Below are 18,592 nucleotides of genomic sequence, written 5' to 3'. Positions count from 1 at the left end.
CTGTATATATCAATGACAGTGCCAGCACTTTTCATGTGCATTGCTATCAAATTGTATTATAAAAAGAAGCATTTAGCCCACATAAGGCAATATAATTTTGTCTGAAGTGTGGAGTGGATACAGAAAATACATTTTAAATAATTTCACTTGACAAAGAATATGAGTACATTGATTAAAACTATGTTTCTGCGCGAGACATAGACATATGACGTGTTGTATAACTTCACACACAGGGGATGTGGAGAGGTGAGAAGTCAGCAACTGTCTGCACAATATACATCATAGATATTGTCAAAGGCAAGATGCAAGAGTGCTATAAAATAATCTCGTAGTATAAAAAATAATCAAGGAAAACTCCTGCGCATTGGCTTGTGTGGGGAGTCATACAATTCCCCGCAATTCCATAATTGCTACAGGATGCAATTTTACATACACATTACAAACACAAGGTTCGATGAAAGTTCAGTAAGTAAGTAAGTAAGTAAGTAAGTAAGTAAGTAAGTAAGTAAGTAAGTAAATAAATAAATCAATAAACAAAGAACGCTATTCGTCGGTCACAACAACCAATCATTTAAATGTAACAAAATGTGCGATTCAGTGATTCTGGGAGCGAAGTAAAAAAGTGAAAAATCAAGAAAAAAACCGGACGTCATGGAAAGAATGACGTCAGGATTAATTGGCCGTCGGGGAAGACTTGTGTTAGACTGTGGGCGGGGTTTGCATAGCAAAACAGGCTAAACCGAGCGTAGTGTGTGCATTTTGAAAGCTTCGCTATAGCGCCATACACAGTCGAGCACACAGACTCGTTTCAATATAAATTATGTTAATATAGAAATCAGTGGGAGCCACAGAGAGTGTAGAAAGGGAGAGAATCCCCATCCGGCTATGCGATTGCTGACGTACGCGTTTCCTCCGGCAACTGGGGTACTGGCCGAGCCAATTGGGATCCACATGGCCGCTCAAGCCCTTCCTCCGATCTGGAATCACATGTTGTAAACGACGTGCTGTGGTGGGTGGGGTTTCACCGCAGATTGGAAGAGGGAGGTAGGCTGTTGAAGTCTTTGGTGAGACAGAGTGAGAGAGGGAAGGGGAACCAAGGCTACGGTCGGACAGCGGAGTGAGTGTTACTTTCCCTCTTTCTTTCTCTCTTTTTTATTTTCACTGATATTTTCGGGCTAGAGAGGGCTCTGGTCCCACCCATTGCACACCCATTTACTTTGGTTGGGTTCGAAGCGGCTTTCGAACGCAAGTCAACTCGCAGACCTTTGAGCCATAACCGAATGCGTTTCCTGGGAATGAAAAGGGAACAACTGGGAAGTGTTTCTTTTTATGTTTGATGGGGGTTCAATGTAGCGGGAGTGACCGGGCCATTCACTGCAAGCAATACCACTGTTTTAGCTAGCCAGCTGAAGAGTGTGCAGAGCTCTGCAAGTAAGTGGACGACACGTTGGAAAGTTAGGGACTAGCCACATTGCATTTTGAAATCGGTTCGACTGCACGCGCAGCAGTTCCAAAACAGCTCGAGGGACTCGAGTTCAGCAGCCGCCTGCATAGCTAACCGAGAGATATATGTTTTTAGGGGACCGGAGGGGAGCAGCTCCCAAGTCTCAATATATGGAGCCAAACTAACGTGGCTAACGTTAGCAAACCTCGCTGGGTTTGAAAACGTGTTTGACGCCGCTTCTGTTTTCTCAGTTCAGTTAGAGATCATATTTCGACTTTAAAATATTAACGTTAACTAATAAGAAAGAAAAAAAGACGCGTTTTTATTTTTGGCTCCGACTCGATCTGTCACATGCACATAGGAACCAAAGAAACGAGAAGGTGATGCTATTTCTATAAATAACGAAGAAATCAGAAAACAAGAACAGCGTAATTTCCACCCAGGTTGATAATGTTTGCTAACTTGACAGCTAGCTATTAAAACAAGCGAAATACTTAGACAGTTGGCTTTCTGGCTAATTTGAAAAAGGAGATATAAATCTATATCAAACGCCATTTGGTTTGCTGACTGGCTAGTATGGGAATGTATTAGCTAGCTAGTTACGGTAGTTGGCTAACGTTAGCTACAGCGTAGCTGCATATGAATGGGCACAGTCAGCAACTAGCTATCTAACTATCTAGAATAAGTTCGATAGCTAGCACTGGCTAGTTTAGTGGTTTGATTTTTAAGACTAACGTTAGCTAGGTTGTGTATTGATTTCGAGACTTGTGTTTTGTAAGGTGAACTATTTGGTACCTAGCTAGCTAACTTGCCTAACCAACTAACGTTAATAACGGTACCTTAACGTTAACATTAGCTCTCACCTGTCTAACCTTAGTTAGTCTCTGTTGCTGTATAGCTAGCTATATATCTAACGCTATCTGGGCTAACTTATCGTGCCAAACTAGTGTCAAGCTAACCTGGTCTGTTTGCCAAATTCTTTGGGGAGTTTAGTTTTTATGACGCCCAGAACAGGCGAGTAACGGGGTTACTAAATGACTGTCGTTAGCTAGTTAACGCTTACATGCTAACCAGACATTGAACACAGTTGGCAAATGTCGTTGGCGTTAACAACAGTAAGTTGGCTAGGCGACTTGGCTACCACTGACGTTAAATTGACTAGCTAGCTGTCACACTTGTTTTTCTCGCTGCTAGCTCGCAAGAATACGCATTCTGTTTTAGTCTGGACAGGTTAGCTGTGCGTATTTTGGTTATCTGGTTAAGGTGCATGACGTTAGTGCTAGACGTCTAGCTAGTCTTAATTGGACTTATTCACTGGTCTCTAATGTTGGCTGGAAACTTACCTTGTGGCTAACTACTCACTTTGTATTCAGCTAAACGATTGTACAGTTAAACTACATCGAACAGATAGCTGGTTAGTTGTTCTGATGGCGATTTACAGGCTGAGTTACTTAGTGCTTGTTGACATTAACGGTAACTTACCCACCCATTTGGCTAGCTAACTGGTTACCTAACATACTAGCTAAGCTACCTTGTTAAGTTTGGAATGGGTAGCTATGCATCTCGAACTCAATCCCGAAATTTAATTCAGATGGTAAATCAGACCACAGGGGCTATTCGTTGGGTTGCTAGCTGTAATGTCGAGCTGCTACCATCCTGAAATGTACGCTAGAGACAAAAAGATAGTTAACCAGCACCACTTAGCTAACGCCATCACACAATGTAACAGTTAGCTAACGTTACTAATTCATATACTAACTCTGCCATACCTCGTGCTAACTAACTGAAAAGCTAAACGTGAAATCAGATATTTTACTGGAGTGTCTCTGGATTTCCTACTCTGCTGTGAGCCTTTGTCCTATTCGTTGTTTGCAATATGAGAAGCAACGCGCAGCATGACCTTGAGTACAAATAGTCCGATGGCTGTTTCCCTGTAATTATTAAATATAGCTACAGAGGAAAAACAATCGTACGGTGTCCTACAAAACTGTTGATGTTAAGATGGCTGTATCTGTGTGATCCAAGTAGCTCGCTGCTATTTTGTCGAAGTGATGCCTTCAGCTGCCAGTGGTCCATCCTAATTCGGTGTAATGATTGTGAGGGGACAAATCTGTAACGTTTTTGTACTCATCGGCTTACCTCTGGTTTATATATTGACGGAGTTGTGAATTATATTTCACGGTGATTATAGTGCATCAAAAAACATTTTTAAAATGTAATCCTGTCCTAGGTTATAATGCTCCTCGCATTTTTAAAAAATAATATATTTGTTGTGTTTGGACTGGAGCCGGCTTGATTCAGCTTGCTAGTTGACTACAAGCCCGGGGTGAGTGTATTTTGACTTTGTGCAGTGCGGTCCAACTGTGTATGTAATGTCGATTTACATACTCTTGCAATCAACAAATCCTTTTGTGAAATTTGCAATAGGCGAATGCTAAAATTGGCTTTAGACCTTGAGAGAAGCCTAGTCTCGGTTTCAGAGATGTCAGTTTCTGTCAGACATTATTTGAAAATTACATGGTTAGGCTTACTCTAAAAAGCATTTGACAACACCTCTATAGAGGGTTATACCAAAAGACGATGCAGGGATTTGCTTTAGTATATGGATCATTTTGTGCAATAGACGAGTTATAAAAATTGGCTTTAGACCTTGAGAGAAGCCTAGTCTCTGTGTGAGAAATGTCAGTTACTATCAGACTTTCTTTGACATTTACACGGTTAGGCTTACTCTAAAAAGCATTTGACAACACCTCAATTGAGGCGTACGTAGAAACATTACACAGAAATTTGCCTTAGTACATGGTTCATTTTTCTTGCTTAAGGAATTGTCCTTTTAGCTTGTCGAAAGAGGATATTTCCTATTGTGGTGGCTGGATTTCCTCTGCTCTCTGGGAGGCTGCACATTCAATATCAGTGGTCCTTTTTGAAGACTAACTGTTAATGATTTACCTCATTCATTCGGCAGAGTAACCCTTGACTGCATGTCAGATGAGGTTCTGAGGCCTTTGGACTGGAAATAATTATGCTCCTGCCCTGATCGCTCAGAAGCAGGAACCCAGGCCGGGTTCACATCGCTGGCATGATGCATTGATGCAATTCTTCTTGATAAGAAAGAACCATATCTCCAGTTTCTGTAAGGTCTGCTTCCTCTGTGGATATCAGTATATTTTTAAGGTATATAGGTTGCTTATTATTTTTAAAAATTGAACAGAATTGCATTTGGTAATGTCAAGTACTGTAAGTTCTGGAGTTGAATGGTAATTTGTATCACAGATCTTAAAGGGCTCTATGGTCACAAGAGACCTGGGCGGCTTAGTTATTCTTATTTAAAAAAAAAAAAAAAAAAAAAAATCTTAAGTGTGTGTTTCTTTTTTTAACCTGACCTAAATGAGGGTTTGTGGTTTTACAGAGTACAGAGTACCTTTGCTCAGATTAAAGTGGTAAGCCACAGAGCATGGCAGTCACCATGTAATGGCTACTGAATTTCCAAGCATGTAGAATTTCCTAAATTGTTTTTATATTGTCAGTTTTACTTTTTCCCCCTCCTCATCAAAATATTTTTGACCATCGTGATGTCAAATGAAGCTGGGTGGAAAAAGTGATGACTGTTAAAAGCTGAAGTTAAAAGCTGAACATGATACAGACTTGATTTGAGTAGCTTCATTATTTCCCTATTGGTTCAAAAGATGATTATAGACCAGTGACACCTCCCACGTGGTGCATCCATAGGCTAGTACCGACTGCCAAATTGAAGTACATTTTAATAATAGCTGTTCACTCGGCAATCCTGAATTCTGTAAGGAATGTGGAATTACCTTTTTGTCATTGAAATGTATGTAATGACCGGTTGTGAGCACAAGGCGTAGGCTCTACATGTTTTGATCCATTAGTGTGCCAATTATTTTTGAAATATGAAAAAAGATTTATGATTTTCCAGTTACATCTTTTTCTAAACATTTAGGAATCTGCTGGTGAGTTCTTGTCCTGTACTCGAGTAAACAGTCCCACCTGTAACTGACATACTGGACTGCTTAGGGTTTGAATGCATCCCAAACCTTACACAAATCATTGTGTAAAATTGCTACCCATGGGGAAATGAATGGGAAAATGGGGGGTGTGGGGGGGATCAGCTGGCGGAGTCTCTTAATTTAGCAACAAATAGCCACCAATGGTTAAGTTGTGGACAGTAAAAAATATATTGTAACTCTGTTCTAATTTTTTGCTATTGCCATTTAAATGTAGGCCGGTGGAAAGCTGTTTGGAGGGTGAGGGAGTACTGGCATTGCTTGATTGGCAGGTCTCTTCTGATTCAGTGCAATTATGGATGAATATACCCAATGAAGAACTGTACAACACAAGTTCAAAAGATAGTTAATGTTCTGGGTTTGTAAAAAAAATATTATTATTATTGTTGACTTGATTATTCTGTCCTTCCCCAACAGCTTGGGAAAGCCCTTTCCTGTTTCAGCATGACAATGGCCCCGGGTACACAGCGAGGTCAATATTGGAGTGGTTTTGTTGAGGATCTTAACACCTTTGGGATCAATTGGAAAGCCAACTGCGAGCCAGACCTAATGGCCCAATCAGTGCCTGACCTCACTAAAGCTCTTTTGGCTGAGTGGAAGCAAATCCCTGCATCAGTGCTACCAACGTCTACTATAAAGCCTTCCCAGAAGAGTGGAGGTTGTTATAGCAGAAAACGGTGGACCAACTCTATATTGATGCCCATAATTTTGGATGTCAGGTGCCCACACACCTTTGACCATATAGTGTATTTATAAAAGTTCTGACAACCTGCTGGGTTTACAGTGGCTTGCAGTGGCGTTCAGGAATCTGTGTTCTAAAGGAAGAAAATACACTTCTGATAACTCCACAGCCAGTTGTAGTTAGCTAGCAAACTTACATCAGTAAAGGTCAATTCCTGGAAGTAGCTACTCTTAGGCCCGAAGCATACCCTGTGTAAGGAAGAAATTAGCAACAGTTTCCACGCACAGGAGCACTCTGATTGGTTGGTGGTTAGCTAGCTAGGCCTGCAAAGGGCCAATTTCAAATTCCAGATACGGTGTCATTTGCGGAATGCCTACCTTGGGAGATTCGCTTTGTTGTCGTTCCCAGACACAAAATGAATGTAATCAAAGGAAAAAAAAAGAAAAAAAGCTAGTGGTTGAAAGAGCTGAGCAGTCATCCTTTGAATCTGAAATTTCTGTGTGCCCTATGTGATGACAGGTGGGAGGTGGGAGTTGCCCAGTTGGCAGCTGCTACAGTTTTCACTGCTGCGGTTGGCAGGGGTGCGCGAACCAAAGGTCACAATGCACTGATCTGTATGTGTCCGAGGAAACAAAGCCTGATCTTCAAAGCGCCTGTATAAAGGCAGTGCATTCTCTTGAAAAACACAATGCAACTATGGAAGGTCCGTATTAGTCATTTGGAATATGCTACTCACTTCAGTACACAACATACCATATTTTTTTAGCTGCGACCGCAGCGCTATAGCTCTGTCTGTTGGTCAGTTGGTCGGTTGGTCCACTAAAGTGTCCCACCCCGTAGAGGCCACAGTTTTCGCCCCAGGAGGCTGAAATTTGGCATGGAGGTTGGTCATGACCGAAGGCAGAGCTGAGTAACTTTCAGGCCGATTGACCAAGAGGGGGCGTGGCGATGGGCGTGGCCTATCACAAAAAGGCGCATAACTCCCGAATGGATCCACAGATTTGCACAAGATTTTGTGGAAAGGTTGGTCATGAGCCAAAGAAGAGGTCACGTGTTTGTGTGAGGGTGTGTGCGTGGATGCATGCACACGGATGCATGCGCGTTTGCGTTCGCAGCTATTGTGGATTTGCGCTTGTTAGCCTATATTGCATTGATCATTCCACTGAAAGATTTCTTTTTGTATTAAAATTTGTTGACAAGCCTCTTATCTCTTTGCCAGCTGGCAAAGTAACTTGATAATTTGTCACAAATCCTCAAACAGGCAACAGTTTCATAATTTCATTTCACAGACAGCCCAGTGGTCATGCATGCAGCCTTAGTATAACATAGATATGATAGCTAGTCTTCAGCTTCAGAAATTCAGCCTTTTAAAAAGCAGAAGAGTTTTATTATTAGAAATATCAGTGAATGAGCCAGGCTTGTGTGTCCATTTAGCCATTTTTTAAATGAAATGATTCCATGCAGATTTGCCAGTGCCGACGGTGTTTGCAGTGGAAATGGCTGGGTGAGGCGAAGGTGAAGGCTCACTATACCGGTGTGCATGCTGATGTACAACTAAGTGAAGGGCCAGCAGGACAGACTCTTATCTGTGCTGATAGCGGGGAGCAAAGAGGTCTGAGTAGGGCACAGTGCTTCTGCTTTGTACCGACCGCATTTACAAGGCACGACTTGGGTCAGCCAAAATGGGGGAGGGGTAGTCAGGGGATGGACAACCACACAGGGACGCCTAAAAATACTTCCTCCCTCCCCCCCCCCCCTCATCAGCTCTCTAGCAGAGGGATCCCTGGGATTGCTGTCCTTCTCTCGCGCTGAGTAAGCTGGCACGTCCCGGGGTCACAGCTGCCAGCCACCACTAGGAGGATTTCCTTTGATTTTAACACGACGCAGGGAGCCTCTTATCAGCCCTCGCATTATTTCAGTTCTATTTGGATGGCTGTAGTCTGTTGTTTATCACCAACTTCTCTTCAGCAATATTAAGAGCTGTCTGTCTGTCCTAAACTGCTTGATTTTTGTTTGCGCTGGGCCATGTACACGGATATAAATGGCCTCTCTCTCTCTCTGTGCGCTACCGTGCCATGCCAGCTGCTTTCCCAGGGGACGTTATCACAATGATTTTCCACTCTTGTGACGCGTGACCCGTTCCGCAAACCCGAAACTGTCACTCGGAGAATGTTGCCACTTCCTTACTCTTTGCGATGCAGCGACTGACTCTGGGGGAAGCTGGGAGTTTTTGAGCCACGTCAGGAGGAGTGGCGAGCCGCAGGGCGACGCTCAGATTTGGAGCCATGTCGACGTGGCGATGGGGAGATTTGGGGGAATTATGGGAGTTTAGCCTGAGCCTTGTCCTGAGTTTAATGGGGCGGAGTCTAAAGGGTGAGACATGCTTTGATTGATCATTGCTTCAGATCTGAAAATATGTATTACAATGTATTGGTCAGGATTCCTGTGAAATAGAAATTTCTGTAGATGAAACTCACCTGTATAACTAAAGCCTAAATAAGTTAGTATATATATTAGTATTCGCAGTGGCACCATGTAGATGTGACGTTGATATTTTAAAGGGCTGACTTTACATTTAGCTAGACTGTTAGCTGAATTGGCTTTAAGGACACAGTGCCAATTTTGCTTGCAGTTTTCTGTTGCCTTTTGAAAAGGCACCACAAGAAGGAAGCTTCTGTAACCTTACCAGATGCTGGTGAATTTTAAATAAGCTGTACTCAAATAACCAAATGTTTTTAACTTTATGAAACTATGCGACCTTTTGATGGAAAATGGTTCATCCTACCTGTAGCTGTCCATTCCAGCACAACCTAGGCCAATATAACTGCTGCCAAAATACTGATCTCATTAATAGTGAGTTGGATTGCAAGCTTGTTGCACCCTAGTTAATTCACAGAAGTCCTCATTGCTGAATTGGTTTCAAATTTGGGGATGAAATGTGTCCTTTAGATTGAAGGAAATGTATGTGCATAATAGTTTGCTTGCATCATTAATTAAATTTTCATTTGCTGCGTAAATCTGTTCATATTGTTCAACCACAGTGCATCAGTGGTTTGAAAACTGCTTGCGTTTAGGCTAAACCCTGGAGTATTCCTAGCCATAACCGTATTTATCAGAAAATATGGTTATGGCTGTGAATCTGCACGGATTATGGATCTCTTCTGGTCAATTACACGCGTGCAAATGGACTGTACTACTGTGCGTAATTATATTTAGCTCAGTTTCCAAGTTGAAATGATGAAAGGGATTTTTAAGAACTTGAGTGGCATTAATCGGAGCTCAGAAAGCCACAGCTCATTAGATTTACTGGGGTTTCTGAATGAACCACTGGGGAAGCAGGTTTTAATCATCTAGCTAGCCATTTGAATTATTGTGTAAACATCACAAGTCGACGCATCAGGGACGTTAAAAGAGTGTACTGGGGACTGAGTGATTTACATGGATTACATCCAGCTCTGCTCAATGGGAAAACCTGTCGTTTTTTTTTTTGTGGCTGGTCAACACACAATACCAGCTATGTATTAATTACACTTAGTAGGCCTGCACCTTGCTCTGTCCTAGCGTTTGAGCTTTTTATCCCCCCTCAATTATTGCCAGTCAGGTGGAAATAATTGTAACTCATGAATAAATGCTGATTTTGTTTTTTTTTTTTAAATGGAAAGGAAATTCTGTCAAGCCTAAGAATATATGGGCTATATTTTTAAAAGCAGAAAGGTTTGCATTTCATTTGCAAGTCTGTCTGCTTTTATTTAGATCACAAAAAAGGTGGTGGCATATTCTAACCCCTCCGTCAGTGTAGAAACTCCTTGCAGTAGTTTAGACCTAGACAGGATCTGTCAGTCAGTGGCTTTTTACTGACAACAGAGTCTCCACGTGAATCACTGTTATCATGCTGATTATTTGTTACAGTTTCAATTCTCTTTATGAGCATAATCTTGGCATCGGGCTGATAACAGTAAGTTTGTTTTAATCAGCCGATGCCAATGACCCCAATATTTTTATGCATCCTAATTTCAACCTTATAACTCCACCAAAGTTGCTAGCTGCATATGCACACATTTTAATGTTACATTGCTAACTGATTGTGGAATTTGAGCTATTTTCTGTGAACGTGAACACAGTGGCTAGGATTTAAATGATAATGCAGAAATATTTGTCATTTGAAGTAGGGTTAAGGTTGTAGCCTATATAATAGAAATGCTATGGCTTGCAGGATTTTCTTTAATTATTTAGCATATTTATTTTGCTATGCCTTAAAAAGAATAGTGCTCACACACTAAATAATAATTGGAAAAGACAGAATGTAAACTAACTTAACTTTTTGACAGCCCTTAAGATGATTTGAATGAAGTCATATGAATAAATGTTTTTTGGCAGGGGACAAAGAAATCCTGTCAAGCCTAAGCATATTGGCCTATAGGCTATATTTTTTAAATCCGAAAGGTTTAGGCTACATTTAATTTGCAAGTCTGTCTACTTTCATTTAGAAAATGGAAACGGTGGTGGCATATTCTAAGCTCTCTGACAGAGTTGGAAGTGTGCACTGCTTGCAGTAGTTTGGTCCTTAAAAGGATCCAAATAACTGTCTGTCAGTGGCTTTGTACTTTTAGCAGAGAGTGCATGTGAACACACGCACTGTTAGCATGCAGGTTACTTGTTGCAGCTTCACTGCACTTTTTCCTGATATCTTCATGTTTCAAATGGCATCTCTATTCTGGGCACCCCCACGGTATTGTCAACATGGTACATTCCGTTGTGTTTATTCTACGAAATTCCACCAAATGGAGTTCACCTTGCACAGAATGGCTGCGTTGAACTCAGTTGAAATCAGGAGGATTTTGTTGAGTTGTCAACAAAATGAGGAAGCTGAAAGGAGAAGGGTGGTTCTGGGGTGAGGACGGGGTTATTTTGCGTAGTGATAGACGGTGAGCTGTGGACGAGGGCCTTGCACTCCGCAGTGCTGTGGATCCTCTCTGCTGCCACAGATTGCCTAATTAGATTAAGGGAGGAGCTTTCCTCAGATAATCATTTAGCGAGCCTTTTCCTTTAACGGGGCAGGCGCTGGTGCGAACGCGCGCTGAAGGTCACACGCTGTGTTAAAGGAGAAATGGCGTCTTTCCCCTATGGAAACGGCTCCACTGTGCATGGCGATGGATGTGCTGCAGGGTCTCTATGAAAGGCACTAGCCAGTGGTTCCGTGACCCCCCCCCCCCCCCCCTTTCTCAGCTCCCTCCTGTTGCCATGGGGAGAGAAGTTTGGATCCTGTCTGTAAGTACGCTCCTCTGCTCTTACGGCAGGCGCAGGAGTCTCTGAGCTCACTTGTCTTTCTTATTTGTGTCTCTTTCTTGTCTTTGTATCTTGTGTTCGTTCTCAAACCAAAGTGAGATTTGGTCTAGAATCTTTGTGTGTGCTTGGACACCTGCACACATGGTAATGTTGTGCATGTTACGGGCCTGTTCCCAAACATGAGGTCAAGCGAAAGCCGGCGTTCCCAGGCACCCTACCTCCACCCTGCAAAAAAAAAATAGTGAATTATTAGGCTTTTCACAAAAGTGAAGACCTAACTGCGCTTTGACCGTTTGAAACGATGGTCGTTTAAACAGTGGTGTTCAGACGAGCGCTGCTGACCTGCCCTCTCCTTATCTGCATTCGTTCAGCTCCGCCGTCACAGTTTGTGATCTCCTTCGCCTTTTAAGAGCAAACACGCACCTAACTCTCAGGGGTCCCGTGTTTCAGCAGCACAGATACTGCTGCTTCCTGCAGAGAGTCACTCGAAGGCCGGATTATAGCGAAGCCTGCCAAACGTAAAGTAATGTTTTTACAGTTTAGATTACATATGGCGGAATGTTGATTGCCGGAGGCTGGGGATGACGTAATTGATATAATAATAATAATTCACTTAACGACTGTGAGGCTGCAGGGCGGGTCTTCTGGCTTGGCACTTGTGCGTGGTGCTGAGGGCACCAGCCCAATGGCTTGTTGGTGGAGTGAAAGATGGCAATGGTATCCTCAATCTATGTGAATATAGAGGATGCTGGATTTAAACACATAGCCTAATCAGTTTGATTGTTGAAAAGCTGTGGACTGATTAATGAAATGCCATAAATTCTGGCTTGTGCAGCCCTACTTCCTGTAAATAAGTATTATACTGGGTGAAGAATAGTACGTTTTGCCCTACACTGATAGTCTTAGCCACATAACATTGAATACGGATATGAAATATGTATTTTTATGGTTATTGAAAGGTCAGTTTAACATTGCCTTATTTATCCAGGTTACTTACAGACCTGACAGTGTAATTTCGTTTTATTGTGCCAAGTGCCTGTACTTGCATTTCATTTCTTTGTAAAAATACTTCACTTTCCTGAATAGAAGCGTCAATCAAGCATACAATTCCCTTGAGCTTCTGTGGCCAAAACGATAATCTTGCATAACAAGAGGAATGTGCGCTTGTGTGTCTTTGCTCTTGTGTGTGTGTGTGTGTGTATGTATGTGTGCGTGCTTGTGTGTGCGTGTGCGTGTGTGCGTGTGCGCGCGCGTGTGTGTGTGTGTATATTTGTGTGTATATGTGTGTGTGCGCGCGCTCGTGTGAGTGTGCGTGACAGACAGTGCCTCCTGCAGCCTTGGTGGCACATCGGATGACGCTGTGATGTATTGACTGCTGTCGTGTGGAGGAGGAATAATGGCTCTCTTCAGGGACTGGGCGTATGCGGTGTAGTGGTGTGCTTGATTAAACCACATGTCTGAGACGACCTTTTGCCACCTTCGAGGTCTGAAATACATCAGGGCACAGGGCAAATCCATTCCTTTAATGCAAATCAAACAGCCTGAGAAAAGGGCACTGATTGCTCTTGGGTAGTAAAGATGGGAAACGAAAACGCTTTGGTAAAAAGAAATGGGCCGTACCACACCTAGTGGCACGCAGCTACCTAGATGTCACGGAGCAAAGTGGTTGTGCGTTTTCTTTTTGCTAATTTCATGTCACCCACCATTCTTTCTTAGGTTAAAGCAGACAGGGGTCTGCTCGCGCGAGACTGCGGTTGCGTATGAACATGTCACTCGAGAGGTGAATTTTTATTTTTATTTATTTAAATCGCCCGTCTCGTCTCGATGACTGACCGGTTCCCACGCCGGTCCTCAAATAAGCGTAGGTATTTTTCCGCTCAAAAGGGTAACATTTCATATTGAACTCCTGCCAGTGACCTGGAGTTCCTGCATTCTATTTTGAGATCTCGTTGTGCTACCAGCTCTCCAGTATTTCCACCTGAGCCTTGACACACATGCTGTGGGTAGAGTGGTTAGCGCTGCAGTATTTAAAGTTGTGGTCCGTCTTCTTGGTACTTCATATTTTTATTGAGATGGGAAGGTGCACAGCTTCACAAACATTCTTTTTCAGTGTTTTCCGTGGACCCTGGGCAATGCTGCTTATGATTCTGTTGTTACATGAAGTTATTGCTGGTGGTCTAATTTAATTTATCTCTTCTCTTTTTCCAGACCTTTCCATGCTGAGTTTTCTGGGGCTGTGGTGGACATCGGTCGCCATGAGAGAATAGGCACGACGCTGTGTGAAGGAAATGGCTTTTGATTTGCCCACTTTCCACTTCCTGGAATCAGACTTGGCTCCCCTCTTCAGGATTTGAACGGTGTATGGGAGATACCTGGTTTCGCCACTGAGGATTTGCTGCTTTCTTCTCTCCGGTTGGGACACCCTTTTTTTACCCCCCTGTAGCCCCCCCCTGCGGTGTGCAGCAGTGGAGACATGGCCAAGAACTCGTACAGCGGGGTGAAAAACTCCATGGCAGAGCCCAACCACGATGGGGACTTCGGGTGCTCCCTCAAAGAGCTCCGGTCTCTCATGGAACTGCGGTCTGCCGAAGGATTACATAAAATACAGGAAACTTACGGAGGTGTTCAAGGACTCTGTACCCGATTGAAAACCTCACCCATAGAAGGTAAATCTGCCCTTTGTTCTCTGTTTAGAGTATTTGCTTGTATTTTTTGCTTTCATGTCCTTGGTTCACTTATTTTGCGCAGATAGTTTTAAAAATTAATCTTCACTGGCTGCATTCGACTCAAGGGCATACGTACAATAGAGGCAGTTGACAGATACTTGGGCGTAATATATATTCATTTTTATTTGTATAGATAAATGTGGCTTTCTTTTACTTAAGACATGTGAATCGGAGGCCTTGGTGGGTAAGTACGTGTTCGGGGCACATAGTGGAAAGAAGAGCAGTGAAGCTCTTCTCCTCCTCCCTGGAGAAGGCCAGCTGGCTCTGTGTCTGTCAGAGCGTGTGTTCTCTGGACGGCCTCCCTGGGGCCTGTGCAGTGGTTCTGTTAGACTAAGAAGCATTTGATCACCGGTCAGTGACTCACTGAGCCCTGCGGTGGACCCATGTTCTCCTCATGCCCTTTTAATTACCGCCAGTTTAGCCGCTTCTCAGCGCAGCCTTAACCTTCATCAGCCCCGGTACGTTCGAGGGAGCGGACTGCGGAGTCGGCCATTACGGCTCAAACGTTGCTCGAAACGAGCGGTAATCATTTCGCTCTAATTCTGTCCCCTCAACCGTACATTCATCCATCATCTGTTCATTTCACCCATCTGTATTCATTAGTCACGTTGTCGCTTAGAGTTGTGATGTGTTGAGACTGAACTGGAACGGTGCAGAACGCACAGAACCCATGCACTCGCATGTTGGACAATTCAGGGATGCCAGCTAATGTAGCGTAGATGATTTCTGGGGTATGGGGAGGAGGGGGAAGTGCATGGGAGATGTCCTTGGAAAAGCAGCAGGTGTGGCACCTCCACCACCAGGGCCAGACTTGAGCTGCCATCTTGTATTCTTTATGCTTTTGATACTGGTTTTGGTTTTGACAAAGGTTCAGGGAAAGTGTTCATTTTACAGTGTGTGGACCAGCTGCATCAAGGAGTTTCATTGCTGTTTTCTCAGGATTTAGATGCCTTGGTATGCTGACTTTTGCAGCACTGTCCTCTTTAACAGTCACATTCCTCAAATAATCAAGAACTTTTAGGGAACTGTTGAATGACTGTGATGGCTGTTAGCCTTTTCTCTGTGTAGTGGTCATATGTTGTTACCAGAAGAGTGGTTTCCTTCCTTCCTCCATTCATTCAGGCTGGGAGCTTCTCAGCCTTTCAGTAAAAGATGAAAATTCAGATTTCTTCAAATCATTGCCAAGGCCGATGTTCTCTTCTGTCAGGCCTCTAGTGGTAAAACATATTCAAGCATTGTGAACGTTTGTGCTTTAAGAGTCAGGTGGCTATCGATTTACAGCTGCAGTTCCTACGCTGTTGGAACAATTTTGTGGAATATTTATGGACTTTAAGAGTTAAAAGCAGCATGACTCTGACACTCACGCAGTTTGAAGGAAAACTCTCAAGTCCACGGTCAGAAAGCAGCAGCTGGCCAAAGGGCCCTGTCCCGTATATGTAGCACTGCTCCAGGCAGGGGGGCCTGAGCAGACCTCCCCGTCTCCATCTCATGTGGGCTGTGACCCAGCATGCTCTGCCTGGCGTGGGCGACGCCGGGAAGTTGAGGACAGAGTGACTGTGCGTCTGGGTCTGGGGTATTGGGCCCAGACTGTGGAAAAAGATAGCAGGCTTGTTCCTGGCACAGTCTTGCTCCCTGGCCTCGTGCTTTATTGTGTTTCTTGCGAAGCTGAGCTTCCCTCAAAATTTGTCAGGCTGCGGAGGTGGTGTCCGCCCCAAACCTCGGTGACTGGCATCCTGTCGCAGAGTTCCTGTGCCATGCCAAGGGAATTCTGGTACAGATCCTGTAATTCTGCATGTACTGGCAGGTCTGTGGCACCCCTGTGTCTTGATGGTTTAGGATCAGCAGCAGGGCTTAAACGGTGGTGCTTTGTGGGTAACAGGGTACAAAATGAATGCCCCCCCCCCCCCCCAAGCGGCATGGTAGATTGGTGGGGTAATCTCTTGGGGTCACCTGCCTCTCTGACGCTGCTTTTGAGGCGACTGTGTAAACAATCGTCACTCGAAAAATGATACGACATGCTGTGACTGGCAGTTGAGCTCCACCTCTCTTTTTGTTTTGGACAGCTAAAGGTCTCAGTGCTGCTGTGTGAGACGACACAGACTCCCAAAATCTCTCAGATTAGGAAACCTGCGGCGTCTAGATCGCACCGTATTTAATTTGCTAATGTTTGCTAACTTGGGAAGAATCAAAATAAGGTGGAGACAATAATGGAGTCATGACTCATGACTGTAAAGTTAAAGGCAACAAGTGTTTCTCACTGTAGCTAACCAAAGGCTTTTTTTGTCAGATTCCCTCAGGTTTCAGATTTTTAGCTAAGTAATTGATGTTATGTTAGTGTGTTGCATTACTAATGTGTATGAAGTAGTGTGAGCATCTGAGGGTAACATTTGTTAACAAAAGTACCTTGGCAAGCTAACTATATGGTGATAAGGAATAGCTTTAGTAATTTTAGCCAGCATGACTGCTGCTATTTAGCCAGAGCGATCTTTGATTATGCCAGCTGAACATGATTTGTTTGGCTCATTTTATCTCTTTATAGCAGATATTAGTTGGCATTCTGAATGAGTAACACGAAGATATTGGCTGTCTAATAAGTGATTTTATTGTATGCCTATGGCCCAGAGAATATTTCAAGCATATGACCAGCACGGCTGTCCCCCATGCATTTCAGTAGTTATCCTCCAGTGGTCTTGTAGGCAATCCAAAGTTCCGAAATCATTTTGCATTCAGTACAGACATGTGACTAATTATAAAGTGCTCATCAGTGCGAACCAATAAAATAATGCTGTTGCAAATGAGTATGGAGAAAGTGAAACTGGGCCTCAGAATGATGACAGGTCAACCTGAAATTTAGTCAGACTCCTTAGTGAGGTCCTATGATCTATAGACAAACCTGTTGAAATGTCTCTAGAATCTGAAATGCCCGTTAGTGTAGGTAACTGACCCCCCCCCCCCCCCTTCTGTTTGATAGTTTTAATTAGACCTTGTTCCCATATCCATTTAAAGTTGTCGGTGTTTTCTTTTTGTACTCTGAGGTAATACCTGTGTTTATATATGAAATGCGCCCAGAAGGTAAACTGGTATCTCAGACTGTGCCAAAGCAAGCAATTTATGACCAACTGTCTAATAATACTGCCCAAGACAATGCATCATAGAACATATTATGACATGCTACTGGTTGAAGTCAGTTATTTTATATATTGATGAATAAGGAACAGGTGTTGTGGAAGACAATGGATGTCCAGGTCACTGAGCTTCCAGTTCCTTACCAATGGACAGGAAGGGGGAAAACATGGAATCCAGCAACTGAAATACTGTACATGCCAGCCCTGGATGGGGTTCCTGGTTGGTCATTTAGGCCAGCTGTGCTGGAAATTCTGAAAAGGGATAAAAATAGCAGTTTTACAAAGTGAGGCTTGGGAGCCAGAGAAGGGAAATTTGAGTGCGATAAAGCTAGCAGAAATCAGCTAAACTGGAATGGAAAAATAGAATGAAGAAATTTCTGATGTATTGCTGATGAAGCAGACAGTTATGTCAACCACTAAAGCGCCCAGTGTCGATGGCAAGATTGACAAAAAATAAGCACAGCACGAGCTTTTGATGACCTAACTCTGAATGGTTGTCTGCTTCCAACAGTAGCTGGCCCAGTGTGGCTTGTGACTGACTAAAAGCTGTGCAAGCTGGATTGATAACAAGTGTCTATGTCTTTCTTATGGAATAGGTTAGAAAGATCAGGCCTACAGTGGTATGGAATAGCTTGGCTACTGATCATGTATTTCCATTGAGAAAAGCTTCACCATTGCTAATGGATCATAGCTGCGATCTGCTTGCAACTACCAAGCAACAGCCTTTTTTTCTGGTGTTATTATTGGCTTGGAACAATTCCTTGGGTCGTTTATTATTTTTTTTTAGGTTGATATATTTAGAAATTCTTGTTGCTACCTCCATCCATATGCGAGCTCCTTCCGTGTTCATTTAATTTCATTTAAACTCCATTCTGTGCCTTATATCTGTGCAGCATTAGAAATTTTATATTTGTGCATTTCATATTTTACACTGGTATAGAAACATGAAAAACATGGAATCATTTTTCCTGCCTGGGACAGAAGATAATTCCCATTGCTTGTTGCAGCTCTGGCCGTCGGGCACCTCACTGTAAACCGCTTCACGCAGCAGTCATTTCAACTCATTTCCTGTAGGCTGAGACCTGTCACTTTTTCCTACATTTTTTTTTTCCAGGCCGGGACAAAGCTTGTCCGGCTTCCTCTCCGCGTTCCCTCCTCCTCTGCGTGTGTGGCGATGAACGGGGGGGTGGGGGGGGGTCGTGTGAAAAGTGCCCAGTCAGAACCGCCACCGCTGCCACGGCGACCTGCGCGGTCCGAAGCCGGCGCACTTTATTTCCTCTCCGTGGACTCCGCTCTTAATCGCC

General features: G+C 43.5%; 1 protein-coding gene across 6 annotated transcripts in view; it reads left to right on the top strand.

Annotated features, from left to right (window-relative positions):
* The first annotated feature begins 966 nt into the window (after positions 1-966).
* Positions 967-18,592, top strand: part of atp2b1a (ATPase plasma membrane Ca2+ transporting 1a) — a 53,118-nt gene continuing 35,492 nt past the window's right edge. For 3 of the 6 annotated variants that reach the window (XM_064342658.1, XM_064342655.1, XM_064342659.1), the window contains exons 1-2: positions 967-1,117; positions 13,646-14,103. In XM_064342658.1, the coding sequence (XP_064198728.1) occupies positions 13,911-14,103 (193 nt within the window). In that variant the 5' untranslated portion in view covers positions 967-1,117; positions 13,646-13,910. Of the gene's footprint in view, positions 1,118-1,181; positions 1,432-11,243; positions 11,420-13,645; positions 14,104-18,592 lie in introns of those variants that run through there. The other 3 variants (XM_064342656.1, XM_064342657.1, XM_064342660.1) reach the window with 3 other exon arrangements.

Source organism: Anguilla rostrata, chromosome 7, assembly GCF_018555375.3.
Source record: "Anguilla rostrata isolate EN2019 chromosome 7, ASM1855537v3, whole genome shotgun sequence".
NCBI lineage: Eukaryota > Metazoa > Chordata > Actinopteri > Anguilliformes > Anguillidae > Anguilla > Anguilla rostrata.
Note: the sequence above shows the minus strand (reverse complement) of the source record. Positions and strands in the feature narration are given on the sequence as shown.